The sequence below is a fragment of the Pelodiscus sinensis genome, chromosome 7, assembly GCF_049634645.1.
Source record: "Pelodiscus sinensis isolate JC-2024 chromosome 7, ASM4963464v1, whole genome shotgun sequence".
Lineage (NCBI taxonomy): Eukaryota > Metazoa > Chordata > Testudines > Trionychidae > Pelodiscus > Pelodiscus sinensis.
The window spans coordinates 46584273-46610820 of NC_134717.1; the positions used below are offsets into that span (position 1 = coordinate 46584273).

Consider the following 26548-nt stretch of genomic DNA (forward strand, 5'->3'; position numbering starts at 1 on the left):
GTCTGTCTAGATTTTAAGCGTTTTGAGAAAAGAATCTTGTCTTCCTGCATATCTACACATCTACACACCTATTGTGCTGCTAATGCTATACAAATCTGTATTATCTTACCTTTGAATTGGTCTGCCACCATCATTCTTAGGTGGTTCCCATTTTAGGTCAACATGTCTCTTGGTCACTTCAACCACTGTAAGAGCATATGGAGGTCCAGGAGTAGCTAAAAAACAAAATATCCATCTTAGGAGAAAAGAAGTCCCAAAACTTTGTCTATAGTAACTACTAAACATGCAAATGTGAAAACTTACTGAAGGTGTCTTTAGCGAGAACTGAATCTTCAATTTCACAATAGTCACTCTGTCCCACTGCATTTTCGGCAGCCACACGGAACACATAGAGAGAGCCTTCAGTGAGTGGAGTCACTGTGTATTTGATGTCTTTTACTGTTGTATCAACTGTTTGCCAGCCTTTCCGTCTCACATCTCTCTTTTCAACAATGTAGTTGGTAATTGGGGAACCCCCATCTTTTTCTGGTACTGTCCATTTAAGATCAGCAGTGTTCTTAGTAATGTTAATAACCTCAAGCCATCGAGGTGGTGAAGGAGGGTCTATAAAAATTGTAAAAGAAAGAAAAACAATTTTTTTCTGTTTCTCCTCTCAGATGTCCAGAAGACATGAAATAATATTGGGCTTATTATAAAGTTACATTTTTACAGAGGGTGCAGGTAATGTTCCCTGTAATCTTTTTCGTCCATGTGTGGAATGCATTTTTATGTGCACTGAGGCATGTGCGAATGTGCACCACCATTAGAAACCAAAAACCTAGCTGTGGATGCTTTGCTAACCATCTGGGCAGCATTTGAATCACTACTGAGTGGCTGCACAAGTGCACATCTTACAGGAACACTGGATACAGGATAGATTTCAATATTTATAAGCTTACTTGTTGGCTAATCATGAAGGCCTAGTTTAGACTGAGTTTTTATTTTAAAACTGTAAAATGTGTATTTGAATAATATAATTTAAATACTACTCACGCAGTCTCTCTTTGCATAACACAGGGTCACTGGGCTCACTGGGCTCACTCTCCCCAGCCTTGTTCACAGCTCTTACGCGGAATGAGTATTCTTGTTTCTCCATAAGTCCCTTGAGGAAATGTTCAGTCAAGGGGACACCTTCTGCCACTCTTACCCATTCATCTGTTCCAGTTTTTAGTAACTCAATGACATAAGACTCAATCTTTGCACCTCCATCATGTTCTGGCTTTGTCCACTGAAGGAATAATGATGTTTTGGCAACATCTTTCACAGTTGGCTTGCCAGGGGGCCATGGGGGATCTAGACACAAATTAAATAATAATATAGACTTTAATACCAAGGAAATAATGTATTCTATGTTAAATTAAATTATGAAAGAAGTGTGTTCAAAATACCAATGGGATCCTTCACTAGGACTGGCTCTGTCTCTTTGCTTGGTTTGCCAGGTCCTGCAAGATTCTCTGCCAAGACACGGAACTTGTACTTCTTCTTGTTGATAAGACCTTTAACTCTGTTAATTGGGTATGAAATGTATATTTAGCAATAAAACCAAACCCATGTATTTATGCATGCTTAGTATTGTGTTTTTAAAGTCATTATACTACTACATATATAAAATCCCCCAAATTCTTAGCTACTGTTAAATATGTGATATTAAATGGTATTGATTAAAGATACTAAATGATATACTGACACTAGAATCATAGGCATGTAGGATTAAAAAGGACATCGAGAGGCATCAAATCCAGCCCCCTGCTAAGTACAGAACCTACACTTTCCTTTGTCTTTCTCTTGCTCCTAATGTGTATAAAGATCCTATTTTTATTGTCTTTTAGTGTTCCTTCTTGGCTGGAACTCATTTGTTCAATAGCCTTTCAAATTTTGTGTCCACATGCATGTGCTATTCTTCAGTACTTCTTGATAACAGCAGATTATTACACTTTTGTACAGAAAACTAATGTTGGAGACTTGCCCAATATTTTTGCTACCTGGATTTGAAGATTGTTAGCTACATACAAATGCTGCAGAATGTCTGTGTGATCTGATTCCTGTAAAGGAAATGGCTCCAACTTTGAGAATAACTGATGGGCAATCACACAGGTACTCAGCAATGCATTAGAGAAAGTAACTACAGGCAGTCCCCGGGTTACGTACAAGATAGGGACTGTAGGTTTGTTCTTAAGTTGAATTTGTATGTAAGTCGGAACTGGTACATATTGTAGGGGAAACTCTAGCCAAACATTTTTTTTAGTTTTGGATAGCATAGGGAAAGGTTAACTCCCCTCTAATGTTTGTTTTGCTGTCTGTTCCCCTGTTCAGAAGATTTCACATCTATTTCTGTCCCTGTGACAAACTCAGGACTAAAGGAGTAACTCATCAAATACCAAACAGCTCTGCACCATGCTTTGAGCTAATAGCTTTATTTCCACACACCACCCAGGGTTCTAGGAGGAGGGTCCTTTTTTTGCTAACACAATGAGGCCAGCACTTTGTTTGTTTTGGTGGAGTCTTTGCCCAGGGAGCCCAGCATGTATAGGGGGAGGAGGAGCGGAGAGGCTGCTTTTGTCTGCTGTTCGGCAGCCTGTTGCTCAGGGGAGGGGGCAGCCTGTTGCTGGCAGGGGGGAAGGGGGAGGCGTGCAGGATGCGAGGCTGCGGGGGGGGGGGGCAGCGGGCGTGGGGAGGCACTTTTCCTCTGCCCGGCAGCTCTGGGGGATCCCTGTCCCTGTGGCCAGCTGCTGCAGGCAGAGGCCAGTTGGAGCCAGCCGAAGAGCAGGAGGAGGTGGATTCTAGGACCCAGGTGAGCGAGCCCCGGGGACGCTGCTGCGCTCCGGGAGCCCGGCATGTATAGGGGGAGGAGGGGCTGCTTTTGTCTGTTCGGCAGCCTGTTGCTCAGGGGAGGGGGCAGCCTGTTGCTGGCAGGGGGAGGCACTTTTCCTCTGCCCGGCAGCTCTCCGGGACCCCAGTCGGAGCCGGCCGGAGGAGGAGGAGGATCCTAGGACCCAGGTGAGCGAGCCCCGGGAATGCTGCTGTGCATGTGCCGGGAGTTGCCTCACCCCGTTCGTATCTAGGGATCCGACGTAAGTCGGATCCACGTAAGTCGGGGACTGCCTGTATTCCATTTGGCATAACAAGAAAAAGAATAGAAGAGTCTTCATCTTTCATAAAGGAATTCTTGATTAAAATTAGTTATTGAAAGAGAAAGCATGCCATCCAATATTAGTTTGTTCTACATTTAGGACAGCAAAAAAAAAAAGAACGAGAAAATATTATATTTGTTGAAAAGGTCAGTGCTACATTAATCTGTATTTATGGTACCATTTACAAAGCTACACTGATAGTATCATACTTGAATGTTGTATCTTTCACTGGTATCTTATTGCATCTTATCCACTTGTCGTGATCAGGATCGTATCTCTCAACCCAATAACCAGTGATTGGACTGCCGCCATCTTCATCTGGTTCGCACCATGTTAAGGTCACAGAATCCTTAGTGACTTCAGAAGGTGTGACACCTGTTGGAGGCCCTGGTGGATCTATACAAATTCATAAATATATATTTCAATATATAACCACTTTTGTACATTTATACATTTTCTGTAATAGTGCCCAGAAACTGAACATCAAATTAGTTAGCTTACCAAATGAATATTTAGCAATGATGGGGCTATGTACAGCCGGCTCCCCAACACCATACATGTTTTCAGCACTGACTCGGAAGATGTATTCTTTCTGAGAGATTAAGTTTGTCGCTTTGAAGTTTGTCCCCTTAATAGTTGATGACATCTTGTGCCAGACTTCACTGTCTGTAGCTCTTCTCTCAACAACATAGTTTGTGATTTTAGATCCGCCATCGTCTCGAGGAGGATTCCATGTCAGGAAACAGGATTCATTTGTAATATCTGATATATCAAATGCAGCGGGTGGTCCGGGCTTATCTATAGATGACACAGATGAATATTAATAACATCTCTGGTGCTTATATGGTTGGCTTCATTTATGTTGATTTAAAATAAATTTGATAAATATAATATACCTAAAACATTAACTTCAACAACAGCAGTAGCACGCCCACTGGAATTTACAGCTTCAATAATATAGGTGCCACTGTCACTTCTCTTGCTGTCTGCAATGATGACTGTGGAATGGTTGGGTTTGGTTTCAATCTTAATTCTATCGTCAGGTCTCAGAATTTTATCAGCCTTGGTCCAAGTAATTCGAGGCTCAGGCCTTCCTTTTACTGTAGCTGGTAGCTCAATTTTAGTTCCAGCTTTCACAGTCAGTCCAGCCAGAAGTTTCACATCTAGGAAAATTTCTGGGGCCTCTGATTCAAGAGAAAATCAAAATATTGTTATAAAAACAGTGTTATGAAGAATATTAGAAAAAATATAATGGATTTAATTCATTTATTTAAAGAATTACCCTTTGTATCCACAGCCTGGATCTCATCTGTTGGCTTGCTTGGTTTGCTTGCTCCATGTTTATTCAAAGCCTTAACCCGGTATGAGTACCATTCACCTTCTTTAAGTTTTGGTACTTCCATTCTGTCAGTTATAAAACCAATATTTAAAATGGCAAGAGCTGAATATTTTAGTTAATTAAAATGACATTCCCTCTGATTCTGGAACGTAAAATGCTTACTTTGTTTCAGCAACAGGCTCACCACAGGGCTCCCACTTGTCAGTACCACGTTGGCATTTTTCTACCAGATAACCCTTGATGCGTGATCCACCATCATACTTAGGTGGATCCCATGATAGGAAGATGCTTTTAGATGTTGGGTCTCTCCATTTAACATTCTCTGGTGGATCAGGCACCGCTATGAAAATGAAAGATATATAGGATCTTAGAAACCATTCTGAGAGACAGATTTTCCCCCCCGAATATTATATAAAAGCGAAGGCAATAAAATGGTAGAAACATAAAGATGAGTACTTACTTGTTGGTGCTGACATATTTATAGGTTCATCAATATATGCAGGCTCTCCTGGTCCACATTTATTACGTGCTGAAACTCTGAACAAATATTCTTTTCCTTGGATGAGATCGGGTACAGTGAAGTCTTGGTCAACAACATTATCCAGAACCTGAGAAAAAGAAATGCTCTAATTTATTTCTAGAATTCCTTCCCAAATAGCAAATGACCAAACTTCTGCAGTACAAATGGAAACAATTATAGGAAGTGACAACTAAGTGTAATCACAAAAACAAAACAAAAAACTTACTTTGGTCCATGTTTTCCGGCTTATATCACGTTTTTCAATAAGATAGCCAGTCACTGGACTTCCTCCATCATTTTCTGGTGGTTCCCATGTCAATTGCACTGTGTTCCTGCTCATGTCTATCACTTTTAGTTCTCTTGGTGCACTTGGGCGAGCTGGAAGTGACAGATATTGTGTTAATTTGTCCTTCCATCAATAATTTACCATGGTTTCTATGGCATCTATTTATTGCAAGATGTTGGCTACTTAAGACACTCCCCTGTGATAATACATGGTTTCTCATAGTATAACTATCTTAAGATTTTGCAAGATATTGATTAAAAGTTATTGTTATAATTTAAATACCCAAAAGGAGGCTTTTGCCTGCTTACCAATGACATTAACATCAATTTCTCCTGAAACGGATGACACAGGGTTTTCTAATTTCAAGGTATAAATGCCTTTGTCTGGACGTTCACTTGGAGAAATAATAAGTTCTGCAAAGGCTGCAGATGTCTCTATTTTCACACGATCACCCTTTTCTAAAATTTTGTCACCAACAGACCACGTTGCAGTTGGCACAGGGTAGCCTGTGATTGGAACACGGATCTTGAGTGGCTCTGGGACGATAACTTCCAGTCCATCTTTAAATGCACTTAAGTCCATTGTAGGTCCAACTGGAAAAGGGGAAAAATTGGATACTTTCAGACCTTTTTGATTTTTACGTTGTTGTTAATGATACTGCAGTTAGCAGGCTCTACCTGACTCCACTTCCAGCAGCCAGGTAGGAGCCATCTGGGCCCAGCAGCAGCAGCTAACTCCTGCCTTCTCTGTACTAGTGTGCTCTTTAGCATCCTTTAAGATAAACTTCCCAACTGCTACTGTTTAGTTAACTTCCATTAGTAGTTTAAATGTATTTTTAAAAGTTTTAGGCCTCGCTCGGTAAGTAGTTAATTTAAAGGCCATCTTCCTTTCTCAGGATTGCGGCTTATCCTGTTGTTCAACTGTACTGTAACCCTACAGCAGAGTTAGCCCACCTCCAGAGATGGTTGTAGCAAAGAATTGGCCGAGGATTTCACTGAGTCAGGCCTAACCTTTGGTACTCAGATATGTCTGATGAAGCACATTGCATAGTAGCATCCTGATTTTAGTACTGATAGCTGCCACTGGAATAGATGCAACTTTATGTCTTAACAGAATAACTATTAAAACTAAAAGAAAACAGCTTACCATATGTATCATCTGCAGTCAGTGGCCCAATAGCCTCAGCTGGATCTGATACACCAGCTGCATTTTCTGCAGAGACTCTGTAGTAATAACTGGCTCCTGGTTTCAGCCCAGTTACCTAAAAAGGAACAAATAACCATTTGCAAATTAAAAATCATATTAAATATTATGAACACATGCTGAATATTTCATTTGAGAAAGAACCACCTTACTTTATAAGTCAGATTAGGGACAAGTCTTGGGTTACAGCGGATCCAGTTGTCTGTTCCCTCTTCTCGCCTTTCAATAATATAACCCATTATTGGACTTCCTCCATCTTTCAGAGGAGGCTCCCATGTAAGCTGCACAGATGACTTAGTTTGGTCTGAATGACTGAGGTTAATGGGAGGACTTGGTTTTTCTGAAAGAAGTTGAAGAACTTAAATATTATCAACTGAAAAAGGAAATTTGGTGTTACTCTATATAAGTTGAACTATACGGTGCATTGATACCTAAATATTATTTAAAGCCTTCCTTATAGGCATATATATGTGTGTGTGTGTGTGTGTGTGTGTGTGTGTGTGTGTGTGTGTGAGTGAGTGAGATTCCTAATTTCAGAGCAGAATTATTTGGAAAATGCTCTGCTGTTGTTATTCTTAAGAGCTGATTATTTCACAGGGGTTCTCAAACTTTGTGATACCATGACCTGCTTCTATGTTGCTCGCGACTCCCTCTAAGTTGCTCGCAAGCCCCTACGGGGTCAGGACCCACAGTTTGAGAAATGCAGACTTACCAAATGATCACAAAATATTTCTGGTGTATTCAAAAAAGGAAAAATAGGAAGAGCTAACTGAGCTTACACTACATTCTCCTCACAAATTTAATCCACGCCTTGTCTTTCCCACATACACACTGTATGAATGATCATAATTTCTTTATATTATAAAACAGTCAGTACAGGTACTACCAATACTTTCATACTCACCAATTGGATCCATAATTTTAACAGCTCGAGTAGCAGCACTTGGTTTACCAACTCCAATCTGATTTTGTGCTCTGATTCTGAAGTAGTATTCTTTGTTTTCCACAACATCGGTCATGGTAACACCTAATTCATGTGCTCCAGTGGTCATGGCAGGTTCCCACCTGATTGAACCTTTGTCACGCAATTCAACAATATAGCCAGTAATGGGAGAGCCTCCATCATATTCTGGTGGCTCCCAGGTAAGTGAAGCACCAAATCTGTTCACATCAATAACTTCTACATTCAGAGGAGGACCTGGAACATCTGTATGTTATTTTATTGAGGAAGGGAGAAAAACAATAATGTATGTTGGGAAGAAAGATACAGAAACTAACTAAAAACATTATTTTGAGGTTTTTTTATAATTGTGGCTTACCAAATTTGCTCTTTGCTTCAACAGGTGTGTCTGTTTCCACTGGTTCTCCAGTGCCCACTCTGTTTTTGGCCCTTACTCGGAAGAGGTACTCAACTCCTCCCCTCTGAAGTCCAGTAACTGTATATTCACAACTTTCAGCATGGTCAGTGGCCAAAATCCATGTTTTACGTTTGACATCACGTCTTTCTACGACATAGCCAATGATTTTGCTTCCACCATCACTTTCCGGTTCCTCCCAGGCCAGGCTAACCTCACCATCATATGTTTCAGTGACTTCTAAGTTTCTAACAGGACCAGGAACATCTGAAATTTATGTGAAAAGTATTTTTAGTATACCTCACCTTTGTTTTTACTTCGATCTACAAGAAAAGAGTAAGTGGAACGCTTATGAATAGTAGAGATTAGCTTATTCCTGTTGGAAACTAGGGTAAGCCCCTACCATTGCAAATGATGGCATTTTCTTTCTACATGTCCCAGATAGCTAAACTGCTATATTATAGCAATAGCTGCAAACAGACAAAAACCTAGAGCAGACAAGGTCTTAATAAATGAAGAGCTTACCAATTACATCTACATTGATGTGTGCTTCAGCTTTGCCATGTTTGTTTTGAAGTATAATCTTGTATCTTCCTTTATCTGATTTCTTTGCTTCAAAAATTTTGAAGGTAGTGCTATCAGCTGTTGTATCAACTGTTTGTGTGGGCAGGCTCTCCTCATCTTTTACCCACTCAGCTTCTGCTTTTGGGTAGGCATCATATGGAACAATCATGGTCAAAGGTTTCCCAACATCAACCACAAGGTTCTGGTCACCAGTCTTGATTCTTGGGGCAGCTAAAAAAGACCAGTGAGGCAAATGCGCATTTAATGTTTTCAAAACTATTTGATATACTTCTTGCTTACAGATTCTAACTCAGAAAAAGCAATGGGAGTGGCATATGAATTTGAAACAAACTATTAATATATTCATGGGGTTGCTGGCCACCTGCTCCTGCATTGAATTCAATGGAGACTTATTGCTGATTTTAATGGGCACAGGACCAAGACGTGGCTGAGTACAAGGGAGAAACTGTTCTGCCTATATCTGGCTTACCAAAACACAGAAATCACAGCAGATGCTCCCCAATATCGACTACAGAGGAATATTGCAGGAGGAGTTTAAAGGGCACAAAGCAAGATCTATGCATTTTTGCATGGCACCCTGAAATGCACAAAAGTAATAATAATAGCTAGTTCTCATACAGAATTTTTCTTGTGTGTGTCTCAAAACACTTTACAAGGCTGGAGAAATTGATACGGCTGTGAAATGACTTGCTCAAAGTCATCTAACAGACCAGTGACAAAGCCTAGAATAGAACCAGGGCTCGTGAGTCCCAGTACAGTTCTCTGTCCATTTGGCCATACTAAGCATGTGTGCAAAGAGGGAGAAAGGAGTTGCTATTGGACATTAACTCAATGCACTTTCATGATCTGATGCTGCAAATGGGCTCATGTGTAACTTTACTCAAGTGAGTAATCCCACTGAAATGACCTTTCTCTTTCCTTTGGGAAAAAAAGGTATATTTTTCATAAACAAATAGATACTTCAGTTTGGCAATTTCCTTTTTTGAATTAATTATAATTCCAGTGTTCATGGAGAAGTAGCTGACTGAGATTCCAGATAGTCTCCCCTTTTCTATACATTCTAATCCAACATTCTGAAAAGGTATATGAAATGTTACATAAACAACAGGTTGAATCTTTTTAGTCTGTCATTCTCTGGTCTGAGAACATCCATGGTCTGGCAAGATTTTAGTTAGCCAGATGTCTGCTTAACATGGGTGTGGCCAAGTTTCCAATGTTTCCATAAAGTTTGCTTACAGCCGCCAGTCCTGGCTCTCAGTGTTCTGTGCTGTTAGTTAGCTCTAATTTACCCCTACGTGTCTTGTAAGAGCCCAGTCAGCAGTGGGAGTGTTAGTAATGCTGAAAGACAACATTGACCTCCTGTGGTTCAGAAAATTCTCTGGTTCGGCACCAGTCAGATCCCGAGGGTGCCAGACTAGAGAGGTTCAACCTGTAGTGAAAATATCTTTATTCGCTAATCTCAGATTTTATAAGATAAATATGATGAAGGAGATGTCTTACCAGCCAATTCAAGTTTAGCTCTAGCTTCTTTATCTTTGGCAATAAATCTGTATTCGCCTTGGTCACGAGGCTTTATCTCGCACACCTGCAGTCTATGGACCTTTCCTTCACTCATCATCTGATGTTTGTCACCCTGGACTATAATCATGTTATTTCTTAACCACTTGACTTCCACGCCATCTTTATTTAACTCTGCCATGAAGATGACATCAGAGCCAGGAGCTTCATAAATATCTTGTGGTGGTCGGATGATCTCAATAGGGATTTCTGAAATAAACGCCCGTTAATTTGAATAATGTTTAATCTTTCTTCTGATTGCTAAGAACTGGCAGAAGCTCCTTTTTAATTTTGCACTTACCTTCAACAAAAAGTCTTGCCCTAGATTTCCTGTCATCTACGCCACAGGAATATTCACATTCATCCTCTAGTCTACAGTCTTTTATAATTAATCTGTGTAAATTTCCATCCTTCTCAAACAGATACCTTTATGGAGATAAGGGATAGTCAGTTAAAAAAGTGAATTAAAGCACAGAACAAATACCAAAATACATCAAATGTGTTTTGAAGTTTCATAAGAGAAATGTGATAAAATGTGCATACTTTTTGCCTTCTCTGATTTCTCGTCCATTTCTATACCATTTTACACTTGCTTTCTCTTTGGAAAGCTGGCAGGTAAAGACAGCATCATCAAATTCAGTGACAGTCTGGTCACGAAGGTGCTCAATGAAGTCTGCAGGTGCCTCTGTGATGATGAGCTCTGCAACAGATTTGTCTTGTCCAGCAGTGACAGTGTATTCACCTTCGTCTATAAACCCACAGTCTTTAATGATAAGCGAGTGTTTGTATTTGTCAACTTTGTACAGAATGCGTCTGTCAAGTGTAACTTCCTCGCCATTCTTTGTCCACTGAAGGGTTACATTGAGGCGATTGACTTTGCACCAGAATGTGACAGATTTCTTCTCCATTGTCTCAATATCTTCAAGAGGGACAACAATTTTGAGATCCTCCTCTGTTAAAACGAAAAAATTAAGTATGGTTCATTTGCATTCTTATTTAAATCAGCATTTGACATGATTAAATGTCTGTCATTTTAAAATGCAAGTTACTTACCATGTACTGTTAACGTAGCAGAGCTCTTGACATGTTCCCCTCTGGCATTTGATAGAGAGACTGTATAGGTGGCTTGATCTGCAAAGTGTGCATCTCTGATTCTGAGTGTGTAAACTAAATCCTTTTGGACCATGATAGATTTTGGACTGTCGAATATTGGCTCCTCATTTTTATACCATTTAGCTTTGGCACCTTCTGTATTAACCTCACAGTTAAAAACAAGTTCTTCTCCCTCTTTGATTACTTGATCTTTTAGTGGAGTTATAATCCTGAGTTTTTCTGAAATTGAGAAAAAAAATCACATCTTTCATCCTCTAAAAGAATAAAACAAAATATGCACAGACGCATTAGTAAAATGAACAAAGCTTACCAATCACTTTCAAGTGTGCTGTTGCTTTGATTCCACTAACCATGACAGAATACTTTCCTTCATCTTCTAAAATAGAGTCCTTAATGATGAGAAATCTCTTTTTGCCATCTGAAATGATGTCATACTTATCCCCAGCCTCAAGTTCCTTATTACCCCTCAGCCACTGTACTTCAAAGGTATCTTTGGATATTGAGCAGACAAATTCAGCTTTTTGTCCTTCCAGTACTTCAACATTTTGTGGTTTAGTAATAAATTCTGCTGCAAGTTCTGTAAAAATAAATGTTGAACAGATTTTTTTTCAGTATAAAGAAAGAAAGGAAAATTGCATATCTGTATCTATCTGATGTTTCTATGACAGTAATTCTCTTACCATGTACTTTGAGTTTTCCAGTTGAGCGAGTACTTGGAAGCCTACAGTTGTATTCTCCAGCGTCATCAAGACGGGCATTACGAATTATGAGAATTCTCTTTCGGCCATCAGCGATCTGTTCATATCTACCAACTTCTGGTAATTCTTTATCTCCTTTAAACCAAGTTACTTCAGCACCGGGCTTAGAGACTTCACAAATGAATTTCACAGTTTCAGTTTCATTTACTTCAATATTGGGAAGATTTTTGGTGAAAACAGCTTCTTCCTCTATATTAAGAAATTTAGAAACATTTGATTAAAATCATGATCAAGCTATTGTTTGCCTTTCATATTCAGTATATTTAAGAGTAGATTTAGTTTTACCTATAACTGTTAGGATGCCTGAAGTTCTAGCTGTTTTTGCTTCACATGCATATTCTGCTTCATCTTCAAATAAACATTTGTTGATCACAAGAATACGCTGGGCACCTTTGGAGATTATGTCATACTTTTTGCCTTTTCTTATTTCAACGCCATCCTTAAACCACCGTACCTATTATTAAAGAAAATTGATACCGTAACACTGCTATTAATTTTAATATGTTGCATCATCAGTCTTAGCATTGTGTTATTTTGTAATGATGCCAGATTGAGGTTGTTTAGATAGAAAAAACATGATATTACAGACCTTGACATTCGGGCGGGAAATTTCACATTCAAACCGAGCAATCTCTTTTTCTTTAACTTCAAGGTCAGTAAGGGGCTTTGTAAAGTCAACACGAAGAGCTATCAGAAAAAAATACATACGTATAAATATATATATACACACATACATACATATATATCTCAAAGCTGAGAATAATCATAGTTATGCAAATCATTATAGCTGATAGCATTATTAATAATAATATTAATAGCAACAAAGAGGTTAAATTATACAATGACTTACGTTCCACATTCAGGAAGCAGGAAGTCTTGAAATCCTTAGCATCACAGGTATATGTTCTAGCATCATCTAATGTGCAGCCATGAATAATGAGTTTTCTGACCCGACCCTCGGCAATGATATCATGCTTCTTTGTTTTGTGAATTTCCTGTCCATCCTTGAACCATTTCACCTTTGCATTCTCTCTGGATACTTCACACTCCAGTACGGCTGTGGCTTCTTCCTCTACTGTCTGGTCCTCAAGTGGTTTAGTAAATTCAACTGGAGGTTCTAAAAGAAGCACAGAAATTAAAGACAGAGAAGATCATAACTTTAGCCCAAATATCAATACAGGATTATTCAATACAATACATTCCTAGGTGCTCTGTCTAATCCACCTTTAAATTACTCTCATGTGATGGGCTCCTATAATTTCCATTGACACAATAATCCGCAAGACTAAAAGACTGTGCTGTTGGAAAGACCTTCACTATATTCATTTTAAATTTTCATGTCTTTAGTTTTAGTCTATTACAATTGTAAGCACACAGATGAGGATAAACAATTTTCTTGTATCCTTGTAAATCATTATCAAATCTTTATTTGTTTAGCTAAGCTGTATATATGTATTGTAATTTTAATCTTTTCTTATAAGTCATTCCCTTCAACCACTGCAATAGTTTTTGTGTCTGTTCTCTGAGTTTGCTTCAGTTTGCCAACTCTTTCCTAATATTGAGATAACTAGAAGTTTATGCAGTATTCTAGGTATGATCTATCCAGTTTAATATAGTGTTCATTTACTTCCTGCTGCATGAGGACTAATAATCACTAGACAGATATAATTATGATAACTGGCTTACCTTTTACAAAAAGATTTGCTTGTGTTTTGAAATCCTTAGCAGTCAATGACACTTCTCCAGCATCTGTTAACTTGACATCTCTAAGAGTAAGCGTGTGTACTCTTCCTTCAGCACGTGTGACAACCTAATTAAAGAAAAAATATTTTGTAAGTATCCATACTATATATATGATGATCTTCCACTCAATATCACTTATCTCAGTTATTATTATTTGGTTTTCATTATTGCTCATTTTGGTACATATTTTGGGCAATTTCCTCCTATCTATACATGATGTATCTAGTGTCAGAGTGGCAGCCGTGTTAGTCTGTAGCTTTATACACAGTGAGCAACTTATCTGATGAAGTGGGTTTTACCCATGAAAGCTCATGATATAATATATTTGTTAGTCTCTAAGGTGCCACAGGACTGCTCGTTGTTTTTATGATGTATCCAGATTACTCCCAAGATTTTTGAGTTATAGATAGACAGACAGACAGATTTTCCTCTTATCTACACCGGCACTGGTATTTAGTTTCTCTCACATGTTCAAATGATAGGAAGTATATGTCAAAATCTAAAGAAATTACATCACATAGCTAATAATTTTAAAAGTATATGTCCATTTTCACACACAGTGTGTGTGTTTAAAATAGATTAATGACCTAATTGGGAATAAAGAAATCAATATATTTATTTTCCTTTGTGTTTACTTGAGACCAAGTTTATTTTGATTTGGTGCTTATAAATGCTAAAGTAAATATGGGCAGTGATGATAGATTTATCGTGGAAAGTGGGTATTCTTTGTGACTATGTCTGAAGTAAGAGCGATAGGAGAAGCAAGAACTGAAACTCTTCTTATAAGCACATTTTATGCACCGTAAAACATTACAGTTACATTTTTGTAACTAAGGACCCGTCGTGAAGAGAGTGCTCTATGATGGTCCAATTCTGTATCTGCTCTTGAATTATTTGTTATAGCACACTACTCTTAGCTCTTCCTGTACTCTAGGAGTGGATCCAGCAGCATTATAACCACACAAAAGGGTCCACTGACAGAGTGAGGTTCATGAAGTATCTCCTAAAGAATTAGTTTTAATTATATGTAGGAAAGTATAAAGTCAAACCACACAGTGGTAAAGTGAAGGCAAACTGGAAGTCTAAATTGAGAAGGAAAACAGAGGAGATGGAGTCATTTCTGAGCATACTCATTACATTCCTCCCAAAAATTTATATGCTTGAAACATTTAGCTGAAAGAAGTTCAAATGAAGTAATAAATTGGCTTGACCAAGAGAGTTTAAGATAAAGAATAGTCGAACCTCAAATCCAATTTTCTTGTAAAGTCATCTTGACTCATGGAAACAATGTAACAGTGTTTAAAGAGATTATTGTGGAATAAGTGGTTCATAACACATTAACATGCAGTGCCTGAACATATATTCCTGAGTAACCAAATCTTTTGCTGAAGCCCATAGGGAAAATCAGAATTAAGGTATGAAATCTCACTAAGTAGTTGAAATGAGTCATATGGTGACCCAAATGGAGAATCAGATGACATCCATGAATGTTTAATACTGAAGCATCAGTATCTCCTACTATATTATGTAAGTCAGTAATAATGATTAATCTACTTCATTGAATAACAGCCTTGCACATTTTGATTTCAATATTTGAAAGTCAATTTTATCTTGGTTTATTAAATCTGTAATTGGCAGAATTTCAATACTGTTCGCAGACTTTTAAGTATATCAATAAGAATTACAATTCTAACTAAACTAAGTAAAACCCAGGAAGATCTCACTCAAAACAAGACTCTTTTTTCAATACATGAAAAAGCTACCGTAAAAATTTAAACTTCAATTTGCATTAAAGAAGCACTACCAGCATTCCTACAAATACTGAAATTTCATTAACTTGTATAATTCCTTGCATATTTACTTGTGCTTTTCTATAGAGCTGCTCTGTTTAATTAGAGATCTGAAGTTGCAACACTTAAAAATAAGTATTTGAAAAAAGAATGTATCTGAATAAGTGCATCTTAAACATCATAACATGTATTTTATATTTTTATCATACATTTGCTGCTGTTGGCAAACTTCAAATATTCAATTAACTACATTCCAGGCAGCTCAAATCTCAGAGCTAAGAGCCAGCACTTGAAGAAGGGTTAAAAATAGCTAGTGAGAAATGCTTGTCAAGCAAACCTGTCTAGAAAATTATCTGGAAAGCCTGGTCAAATTCCTGAAATGGAATTTCAATCGTCTTAATCCCCATATATGCAGAACTGGACCACAGCTCTGCATTCAGAGGAAAGAATCAGGAACTTCATTTATTCATAAAACTCATTCAAACTGCAACACACCTTAGGGGGAACCATTTCATATACCTTGTGGCTGTGATTCCCAACAATTCAGGAACAAAAAGCTCTACTTTTGTGGCTAATATTCTGAGACCTTTTAACTTTTCTTTGTATAATAAGTACACATGCTATTTCAGATCTGCTTTATTTACAGAAAAATGCAAATGTATGTGTAAGTCAGAACTCTCTATAACCAAAAATAGCAGCACATTCCTGTGTCTTCGTGCTTCTACTGCTGGGAAGAGGGAGATAAGACATAAAGGAGAGAGGGGAGGGAAGGAGAGGAAAAGAAGAAAGGGGAAACTTAGGAGTGGAAGAAAGCCGGTGGCAAGAAGTTTCTTTACCTTATCATTGGGTTCCAGTTTCTGTCCATGCAAGAACCACTCCACTGTGATTCCCTCATAGGAGAGCTCACACTCAAAAGTGGCTGTTTCACCAGCTGTCACTGTTACATCCTTGAGTGGCCTGAGCAGACCAATTACTCGTGCTTGTTGAGGGGGAGAAATCATCTTCACATTAGTCACTTCCATCAAGAAAAGGCTGCTGTCCTACCCACTAATCTCTATGGTGGCTTCTCCCAAGAGAGAGAGACATGGCAATGCAAAGCTATTTAAATTCCTTAACTAGAGGGGGGCCACTTGGGGCTTTTAAGGGGGAGGGTTGGGCACTGGAGATTCCCTATTTGCAGAGCCTGTTTCTTCAAAATGAACAAGGTCAGCAGGAATGTTGCAGTGCATCTGTCTCCCTGCCAAGTCCTGCAGGCCTCTTGCTAGATAAGGCATGAGCCTTTCGAAATTGCAAGTGCTAGGATTGGAGGGAGAGACAAGTGATCTCCAACCATGTGATCTGCCCCGTCCATTAAGCTCTTCATTTTTTCCACAAATGTTCAGTTGTGATACTTCAGTTCCATAACAACTGATGATGCAAGACTACCCAGGAGCCTTGAAGTCAATGTCCTTTTTCTCATGCTCCAATAAGCAGTAATTATAAACATTATTTTAAAAAATCTTAAACTAACAGGGATCAAGTTCATTGGTGTCTCTAGAACATTAGAACCACTCTGACTTCAAGGAGTGAATGTGGGTGTCGTACAGTTTAGTAATTTACCAACCCATTCCAAACAACTGTCTGTGGGACGTAATGAATTAGCTACTTTAATTTGAATTTAGTTCTTGTTTTAAAGACTTAGCATTAACTGTATCGATCATTCATTTACTGGTAATATACAGGCAGTCCCCGGGTTACATACAAGATAGGGACTGTAGGTTTGTTCTTAAGTTGAATTTGTATGTAAGTCGGAACTGGTACATATTGTAGGGGAAACTCTAGCCAAACATTTCTCCAGAGTTCAGTTTTATTCTCCCACACCTCACTTCCCTCAGTCCTTTATTCTCAAGCTGAGGTGTCTGCTGAGAAAAGCCGCTCTGCGTCTCCCTGGTCTGGTGGGGGTGGGGGGGCGCTAGTTTCGCGTCTCCCTGGTCTGCTGGGGGGAAGCAGCTAGTGCAGGGTTGCCTCACCCCGTTTGTAAGTAGGGATTCGATGTAAGTCGGATCCATGTAACCCGGGGACTGCCTGTACTTACGTTTCACTCGAAGGTGAGCACTGGATTTGGCATTTGCTGCTTGGAAATCCACTCCACCAGCTTGGTCCAAACGTACATTGTACAATACGAGAAAGTGCTTTTTGCCTTCCTCCTTAATTTCACACTCCTTCAGGAAGAAAAACAAACCAACAAACAAGAAGTATAGAACTAGTAAGTTGTGTTTATAGAATTTTTGTGGACACGCAAAAGATATCTCTAAAACACTCACCTAGGGAATATTTTTCAGAGATATATATAGCCTTGCTAAGAACTTTCTATATTATTTCTAAAACATCTATAATGTCTAGTCAAGATATATTTTTGAAATCTGAACTGCTAATAAACTGACCAATATAGCCCACAATAGAAAAGAGGTGCTTGCTCATAAATTTGTTAGTCTCTAAGGTGCCACGGGACTGCTCGTTGTTCATAAATCAACATTAGGGCTATTTCTGTTAACTCTACTGAAGATATAAATTGATTCAAGAACAATGCACTGATATAGTGGGATGCTGGGAAGAACCTAGCTATACTGAAGAAACTGGATTATACACTAGGACTAGCAGGTTTCTGACAATGCTAATGAACATATCAATAGTCTCATTACTAAAGATAATTCTCATTTCTCTCTTTCACACACACAAAAATGCAAATATTGTATGTTTCCTATTGCTTATTATTTACATCAGGACTGTGTCAGTGTTGTCAGTCTTAGGTGACCTCTTAGTATTTGGCTGCACAATACTGGTAGTGAGTCTCTCAATATTTAGTGCTTTTAAACCAGCAAGAGTCATGCAAATATGAAAGACTCTTTGCCTCAGTTTTGTTTTAACAAAGTAAGATTCTAGCCCTCGTGGCTGTGAAGAAAAATTAAAAAAAATGTGAATCAACTGCACTAAAATCTCAAAAGTTAGAATGCAAGTTAAAAGATCTGAACTATATTTCTGTATCCCAGGGTTGTTATGAGTCTCTAGTCACACAGAAGTCTGAGCTTGATCAGCATTATGCTTACAGGTGATTGGTTCAGAGTTTCTCCTTTTAGTTTCCAGCTGGCATGGACATCTTCCTCAGAGATTTCAGTATCAAAGCGGGCAGTCTCTGTCTCAATTACCTCCACACTGTACAGGTGGCGCACAATCTTAATATCCCGCTCTGAGGGGTGAGAAAAATAAGGGAACATTTGATGTCACTAGCCTCCAAAAGAAATTCAAAAGAAGAGCACCAGAGAGGCACTGACAAAACCACCCTACCTTCAATGTTGAGTTTGGCAGAGGTTTGGTCAGTACCACAATCACAGGTGTATGATCCAATGTCTTTCTTCAATGCCTTCTTGAGGATTAGGATTCTCTTTTTGCCATCAGCCTTGATGACAACATTTTTTGATGGAATTATTTCTTTGCCATCTTTCAACCATTTCACAGGAGCATCTGCTTTGCTAATTTCACATTGTAAAATCACTTCATCTTTCTCTACTGCAGTGTAATCCTGAAGCTTTGCAGTGAAGTAAGGATCTCCCTCTTCAAGTACAAGTTGAGATAAGATATGACAGTTTCAATTGTTTTACAAGCACAATTAATCCTTTTTATAAAAGTTTGTACCATCTAAGGCCATGCAGTATACATAAGGCATATTCGTAAAGCTTTTTATTCTTGTCAAGTGCCTGAGTAGAGGAATGATAAGATTTATAATGTGGCTATTTTTCTGACTATTCCTACGTTTTGATCTATATATATGCTGGATGTGGTGGATTGATTACAAAAGCCAGCAAAAACCAATTAGTACAGCTAATCAAAAATAGCACAGGAAGACATATATTCAGAGTAATAAGTGCTAATTTCACTGGAAAATATTGTGCTGGCTCTCCAAAGAATATGTAATTTTTTACCATGCTTCACAGCTCCAAAGCTCTGTACATTTAATAATTAACAAATCCTTACAACAGTTCTGGGAAGTTTAAAAATAATAATTATTATCTTTATAACCATAGAAATGAAGACACAAAGAGATTTAGTGACTTGTCAAGAGCACATAGTGAATTTGTGACAGAGCAGGGATCTGTCAACAAAACTTTCTGATTCCCCACAGTCTGCTCTTTTTATAGGAATATATATAATAGCCACCAGGTAAGTTCACAAGGAATAAAAATAGAGTACACTTACCAACAACTGTAAGCTTAGCTTCAGAGGATTTGTTCATAGCTTCCACTCTGATCTGAGAAGTGTCATCAATGGAGAGATCTTTAATTGTGAGTGTATGGAATTTGCCATCATCTTTCATTGAAATCACCTTACTGGTATGTAGTCGTTGGTCATTCTTGAACCATGCAACAGGGATATTATCATGGGACAGTTCTACAGTAAACTCTGCAGTCTCACGCTCCTTGGCCGTTACATCCTTGAGAGGAGTAATGAATTTCAGACGAATGCCTAAACAAACAAGGTGTCTCATTAATGATTATGTTTATGTAAAAAACAATTAAGAGACAACTCTCACGTGTATTACCCACATAAGCATCAAGTCAAACGAACCTTCAATGATCAGCTTGGCACTTGTTCTTTTATCTTCAGCTTCAAACATATATTTAGCTTCATCCTCAAAAGCAACTGTCTTAATTACCAGGGCATGCCTGGTGCCCTCTGAGATAATTTCAAACTTCTCGTCACCAGTGATCTCTTGTGTTCCTTTCAACCAACGGAAAGTCTTTGGTTCCCTAGACACCTCACATTCAAATCTGGCCTCATCTTTCTCAAAGACCTTGACATCACTGAGTGGAGTGATAAAGATGAGAGGTAGTTCTGAAATTTGAGAAGATCATTACAAGTTCAGAGATGCACTTCTGCTGTCTTTTTTATTGGTAAATTTAATAAGGAAGTTTCATGTGCACTGAGAATGTTGCCACTTTACCTTTCACTTTCAGATTAGCTGCGCTTTTGGCATTTGCAGCCTGAAAGGACACTTCTCCAGTCATATCCAGTTTGCAATTATAAAGGATAAGAACATGTTTCTTCCCATCTTCAATTATTTCACAGTTCTGGTTAGAAAGAGGAAATAAATATATTTTTTCTTAGCCATTATCTGCCACATATTATTATGAGGAATTTTGATTTTCAAATGTACATGGTGAATTAAAAATAATGAAAGAGCCTTACAGGTGAAGGTGCTAAAGTTTCTCCTTTTAACTTCCAGATAGGGTGAACATCAGGCTCAGAGATTTCAACCTCAAAACGAGCTGTTTCACCAACAAATACCTCCACTCCATAAAGGGGACGCTCCACTTTTATTATACGAGCTGGAAGCACAAAAACATGTGTCAACTTTACTGCATTAAACTATTTGTTTCGGGTTTTCAGCTGGGGTCCAGTAAGAAAGGAATGGCTACTTACGCTCAATGTTAACATTAGCTTTTGTCTTGTCAGTTCCACAGTCACACTCATAGTTGCCTTTATCACCATCTTCAATTTTTTTGATTTTTAGGATCCGGCGCAGGCCCTCAGTCTTTATGGAAATTCTCTTGGAAGCTGTTAGCTCTTGGCCATCTTTGTACCATTTTACCGGCACATCTTTGCTAAGTTCGCATTCCAGGATAACATCATCTTTCTCTATTGCAGAATAGTCTTGTAATTTCACAGTGAAGTATGGATCGGCCTCTAGAAATGGCATGTTGGTTGTGAAAGTTAGTAAACTTCCAGTCAATGTATGGCTGCAGCATAAAATTGACCTTTTAATAAACTATATCTACCAATGGGACATTATGTAGGTACCTCATGACCTGTGGCCCAATTTTTATGAATGGGATTTGAATTAATTTGTTTGAATTCTTTTAAGAATTGCCTTTGGAGAATCTTTTATTTTAACTGTTTTTAAACTTTTTTAAAAAATATTTTGTAAATGAAACACCATTTTAAACTGTGTACTGCCTTAACTCTCTTTACAGTTAGGTGTGTGTCTATGTAAAAGTGTGAATATGTGAGAGTGTGTGTAAAGGAATCAGTCACTGAAGTCAGCCTGTCTGGAGACCAGCTGCCAGCACCCCCTTGACAGCTGAAGAATAATGGAAGTGAGCCCTGCAAAAGAACGCACCAAGAAAAAGAAAAAGTAAACCTCCAAGAAAAAAGGATTAAAATTCCATCTGTTGTTAACTGATGATGACTCATGGTGATACACTGTCCTGGGACAGCACCAGATCTATGAACTAAAACATATAAAAACCATGGGTGCAAAACTATAGAATTGGGTCTTGTCTTGTCAACATCAGAGCATCAATCCAGACCGACAGAAGCCTGGCTCCTCACTTCCCCTCCTCCATCTAATTCACCTGGCCAGTGAGTTAAGGGGAGCAACAAATTGGTAACTAAGCAACAAGACAGTGCATGTGTGTGTATGAGTACATTAGTATAGTATTTTATATACATATAATACAATAATGATGTATTATCAGTAAATGTGGCGTTTTGCCATATCCACCTCAAGAAGATCCCATGCAGTTCTTTAAAGTACATCAACATATATTTGAAGGCACATAGAAAAGTAAAAAAAAATTGAAATGTTTCGTCACTATTCCTTTAAGAAATTGTTTATATTAAGTGGTAATAATACTTTACCTAAGACTCGGAGCTTTGCACTGGTGTGCAAGCCCTTGACTTCAGCCTTTATCTCAGAGATATCATCCAGAGTTACTTCTCTCATTTCTAATTTGTGAATCTTGCCTTCTGCATGAATCAGAACCGTTCTGCTTGTGTGGAGTTTTTTGTCATTTTTGAACCAGCTCACTAGCATATTTTCATGAGAAAGCTCGAACTCAAAGTGAGCCGTTTCCCCTTCTTTTACTGTTTGATCTTTTAGAGGTGTGAGGAACTTCATCCTGATACCTATAATTAAATATTGCTAGTCAGTACATTAAAATTGTTAGTGAAATTCTAGAATGTGCTCTTTAGTAATCTACACATAGTCTCTGCTTATAATGAGATACTTGCCTTCTACAAACAATCTTGCTGTGCTCTTCTTCCCTTCCACTTCAGCAGTGTATTCTCCTTCATCATCAAACTGTGAATCATTGACTACAAGGATGTGTTTCTTTCCATCTGCAATGATGTCAAATTTGTCTCCAACTTTGATGATGTCAGTGCCCTTAGACCATATAACGTTGGCTTCCCGAGTGAGGACACATTCAAACCGAGCCTGACGTTTCTCAGGAACAGTGACATCTTTCAGAGGCACAGCAAAGTCAAGTTCGATTTCTAGAAACAAAACAGAGTTAATTGTTTTCAAGCACTCAGTGTGAACTTGGACTAACTGACACTCCATTTTATTTGCTAGAATAGTGTACCTTTCACTGTCAGGATGGCTGTAGTGAGCGCATTGAGTGCCTGGTAGAGAACTTCACCAGCCTGTTCCAACTTGACTTTGTGCAAGGTTAGGAAGCGTTTTCCTCCTTCAGATTTGATTTCACAAGTCTGGAGAAATTACACATTTTTAGAAAGGAAACTGGTATGCTAAATACACAATTTTGGACTGTGTTGATAAAAAAGAAAAAACACCATAAAAGAAATAAACACTGCAAATCTTGTTTTACACACAGGGAGCAACAAAATTGCTACCAAATCAAAATAATTTTATTTTAAAAGAATTTTTAAAAAATAAAATAAAATATATTTCCTTAATACTCAGCTCCTAGTTTAACTTAGGCACTATAACAGCAATTTACAAGGGTCTGGGAATTTTTGGTATGATGTAAGTCTCTGAAAATGATTTTATGTTATTTGTTGTGAAACATAGTTCCTTGTGGAAGGCCACAGTTTCACTCACCATAAAACTCAACCTCTCTAATACCTGAGCTGGAGCACTGAATGACTGCAAAGACACACTAGTACATCAAAATATGACAATATGAACAACATAAATGTTTGACGAACATGCTCATGATGGTCTCATTTTAAATGAAATGCATTTTTAAATGTGAGGCTGCTTACAGGTGAGGGCCTCAGGATTTCTCCTTTCAGTTTCCATTCTCCAGGAATATCTTCTTCAGAAATTTCCGTGTCAAAGCTTGCTGTTTCTTTCTCATAAACTGTAACATCTTCCAGTGGTTTAAGTAGCTCGACCTCACGCTCTGAAATGCACAAATGCAATCAACAAAAGTTCTGGTACAACTTTATAGCTGTTAAATTTTGATTCTTGATTTTAAAGGATTGAAAATACTGGCACATACAATAATTACATATAATATACATAAAACATTCCTTACCACCAAGGGTCAGTTTAGCTGCATATCTGCGACCTTCAATTTCTATCGCATATTCACCAATATCTTCAGGTGTAGCATTCTTAACTTTGAGGTGAATGAGATTTCCTTCTTTCACAATCTCTGTCTTATCAGTTGGTTCAGTTGGAATTTCCTCATCTCCCTTGTACCATTTAAAATTTGGTGTATCCTTGACCATATTGCAAACAAACGTAGCTGTACCCTTTGGTTTCACATGCTGGTCCCTTATAGGTTTCACCAACCAGTCTCGTATCACTTCTGCATGAAAAAAGTTAAATACATTAAAGTTTAAATAAAAATTAGGGGTCCATAGACTATTAATACTTATAACTAGCTTCATAAATGACTGAAATTAGTTAAATTGCCAGTTTATATTGGTTTATAACCTGAAATAAGCACATGTGGTTTACAGGAATTGATTCTCCCTCACTGGGATAACAGAAGTTGTCATATGCAACAAAAGCAGACTATTTCCCAAAGACTTGTTTGCAGTTTATGGATATCAGGTAGGTAGGCTAGCCAAAAAATCCAAAACCCCTGTAATAAATCACAGCAACCTAATGAGGAGCTGAGGGCTATCCATATAGTTGCCAAAATTACCACTAATAGCATAAGAAGTCTTTCAAATGGGAGTCCACTTCCAACAATTTTTATGAAATCTGGATAATGATACCATGGAATTTCAAGCAATACTCCCCACTGAGTCTGGCTGGGAGTTCCACATGAGGATCAGTATAATCCTAATCCTATAAAATGGTAATTCTGATTCATCTCCCTTTGCATAGCAACTTTTCTGATAACTTCTGTGGGACTTAAGCCTTAAAATACCAAGTGCCAGTATTTCAAAATATATTAAACAAAGTTGAAGAATAATGAACCCATTACCAAAGGGAAAAAAATAGTGACTTTCATGCTCTTTTTCAGATACTAATTGAGTACAACTGTCCTAATTTTGAAGTTCTATGCACACAAATTCAAAGGAGAGAATTTAGAGTTTGTCTTTGTATGCTTACCTATTACTTGAACAACAGAGTCGCATTTGAGGTCAGTGTTGTCCACTGTCACTGTGTAAGTGCCAGCATCAGCGTCATCTGCATCCATGATGGTAAGGGCACGTTGCAAACCAATAATACCCAGCGCATACTTTCCGGGCTTGTCTACTACGATCTTCCCATCCTTCCTCCATACCACATCTCTCTCTTTGTTCAGCTCACAGCTTAGATAAAATGGCTGCCCTTTGACCACTGTGACTTGTTCCTCAAGTGTTTTCACAAAACGCACTGGTATTTCTGGGAAAAGAAGGAAACTTATTTTGATGCATTTTTTATTTTTATTCAGTGTAGAAGTACACTGCATATAGAATGAAAATATGAAACGATCAATGAAAATCAGGACAATTACTGAAAACTCGCAATACACAAACATATTTAAAGGTGTAAATTATAGCTAGTCTTTACAAGTTTGTTGAAGAATGTGAAGCTTAGTCAGGGTGCAAGGAAATACCTTCAACAATGAGTTTAGCTGTGGAGGTCTTTTCTTTGTTTCCCAAACGTAGCACACAAGTGTACTCGCCAGCATCTGAAAGCTGGACATCAATAATATGCAGCTTCCTGTCTTTGCCATCTGCAATAAACCTGTGCTTTGGGCTCTCTCGGATGTTATTTCCATCTTTCATCCAGCTGGTAATTGCAGTAGAGGGAGAGATAAGGACCTCAAAGATCGCAGAAGAACCAACAGATTCAGCTTCTTCCAGTACTATGTCTTTCATTTCCTTTACAAACTTCAGTGGCACAGCTTTAAGTTGGTAGGTGAATGGTGGCTCTTCAGGAGGTTTCTCACCACCACTGCCTGGCCTTAGTTTTTTCCTATCCAGATCTGCAGGGGATGGTGTCTTCTTGGCTGTAAATCAGAGGTAGAGGTGAATAAACAGATCCCAATTTAGAGTTTTGCTTGTATGCATGCCATGGAAGCTGGGCTAGCTGAGATTCATGAACCAGATGCGTAGTTACCAGTTTGACAAAATCAGCAGTGATGCAATTTGAGCACAAAAGCTGAACAATCAAGCCTACATTAAGTCGTCCACAAGTCTATCTGGACTATGTTAAAAGCTGGGGTCCCAGGCAGTTCTTCATGCTCAAAAGTTCAACTGGGTCAAAGCATCCATTTACTTCTATTATGTCTAAAAAAACCCATACTGAGATTTGATATGCCCTTCTTCACAGCTTTCCTCTGACTACAATGTATTCATCGTTAAGCTTAATTTGCTTTATCCAGAATGAGGCAGAACATAGTCAGAATTATAAGTAAATCAGAATCACAAGTTTACTTAGTTAATCTGAATGGCAAAATTTTAGAGAGATTTTATTTAAAGTTTGATATTAAGCTCTGTTCTACATTTGTCCATCTGTTGAGTCTAATATGCCAAAATAAGCAAGGTTACATTTTACATCCTCTATTAGTGGCTGAATCAGATGGATTTTTAAAAAGAGGAGGATTTCATTAAAAATGTGACTTTAGAAATAGGAACAGCCATTCCTTTTTAACAAATATTGTCTTGGCAAAAAGAGAGAGAAAGACAGCTTATATGAAACTTTCTAAAATTCTTGTCATTCTAAGTCAAATTGGGGACGTCTGCTGTCTAGTCTTTTTCACCAGAGAAAACTGAAGAGCATTCATTATAATTAGGATTTTATACATGCAAATTCACACTGTTTGTATTTTATGATAATTTAACTTACCTTTAATAGGAGTTCTAACCTTGCCAGGTTCTTCTTTTGGTGCTTTGGGATCTGC

The 26548-nt window shown here is 38.2% G+C and overlaps 1 protein-coding gene across 1 annotated transcript in view; it reads right to left on the bottom strand.

Annotated features, from left to right (window-relative positions):
- TTN (titin) overlaps positions 1–26548 on the bottom strand; it is a 326433-nt gene that overhangs the window by 86447 nt on the left and 213438 nt on the right. The window contains exons 186-229 of the mRNA XM_075934411.1: positions 26494–26544; positions 25259–25654; positions 24769–25044; positions 23738–24013; positions 23463–23602; positions 22820–22946; positions 22467–22730; positions 22095–22361; positions 20877–21140; positions 20643–20782; positions 20398–20524; positions 20022–20288; positions 19653–19919; positions 18744–19010; positions 18506–18645; positions 17494–17620; positions 16256–16398; positions 13573–13696; positions 12737–13003; positions 12476–12573; positions 12172–12340; positions 11809–12075; positions 11439–11705; positions 11069–11347; positions 10559–10967; positions 10317–10441; positions 9959–10225; positions 8399–8668; positions 7838–8140; positions 7423–7725; positions 6671–6858; positions 6462–6576; positions 5624–5908; positions 5256–5407; positions 4970–5117; positions 4672–4849; positions 4453–4574; positions 4067–4354; positions 3672–3968; positions 3380–3566; positions 1428–1543; positions 1033–1332; positions 304–603; positions 110–215 (exon numbers count right to left, since the gene is read on the bottom strand). Of these exons, the coding sequence (XP_075790526.1) occupies positions 110–215; positions 304–603; positions 1033–1332; positions 1428–1543; positions 3380–3566; positions 3672–3968; positions 4067–4354; positions 4453–4574; positions 4672–4849; positions 4970–5117; positions 5256–5407; positions 5624–5908; positions 6462–6576; positions 6671–6858; positions 7423–7725; positions 7838–8140; positions 8399–8668; positions 9959–10225; positions 10317–10441; positions 10559–10967; positions 11069–11347; positions 11439–11705; positions 11809–12075; positions 12172–12340; positions 12476–12573; positions 12737–13003; positions 13573–13696; positions 16256–16398; positions 17494–17620; positions 18506–18645; positions 18744–19010; positions 19653–19919; positions 20022–20288; positions 20398–20524; positions 20643–20782; positions 20877–21140; positions 22095–22361; positions 22467–22730; positions 22820–22946; positions 23463–23602; positions 23738–24013; positions 24769–25044; positions 25259–25654; positions 26494–26544 (9469 nt within the window). The remainder of the gene's footprint in view (positions 1–109; positions 216–303; positions 604–1032; positions 1333–1427; positions 1544–3379; positions 3567–3671; positions 3969–4066; positions 4355–4452; positions 4575–4671; positions 4850–4969; positions 5118–5255; positions 5408–5623; positions 5909–6461; positions 6577–6670; positions 6859–7422; positions 7726–7837; positions 8141–8398; positions 8669–9958; positions 10226–10316; positions 10442–10558; positions 10968–11068; positions 11348–11438; positions 11706–11808; positions 12076–12171; positions 12341–12475; positions 12574–12736; positions 13004–13572; positions 13697–16255; positions 16399–17493; positions 17621–18505; positions 18646–18743; positions 19011–19652; positions 19920–20021; positions 20289–20397; positions 20525–20642; positions 20783–20876; positions 21141–22094; positions 22362–22466; positions 22731–22819; positions 22947–23462; positions 23603–23737; positions 24014–24768; positions 25045–25258; positions 25655–26493; positions 26545–26548) is intronic.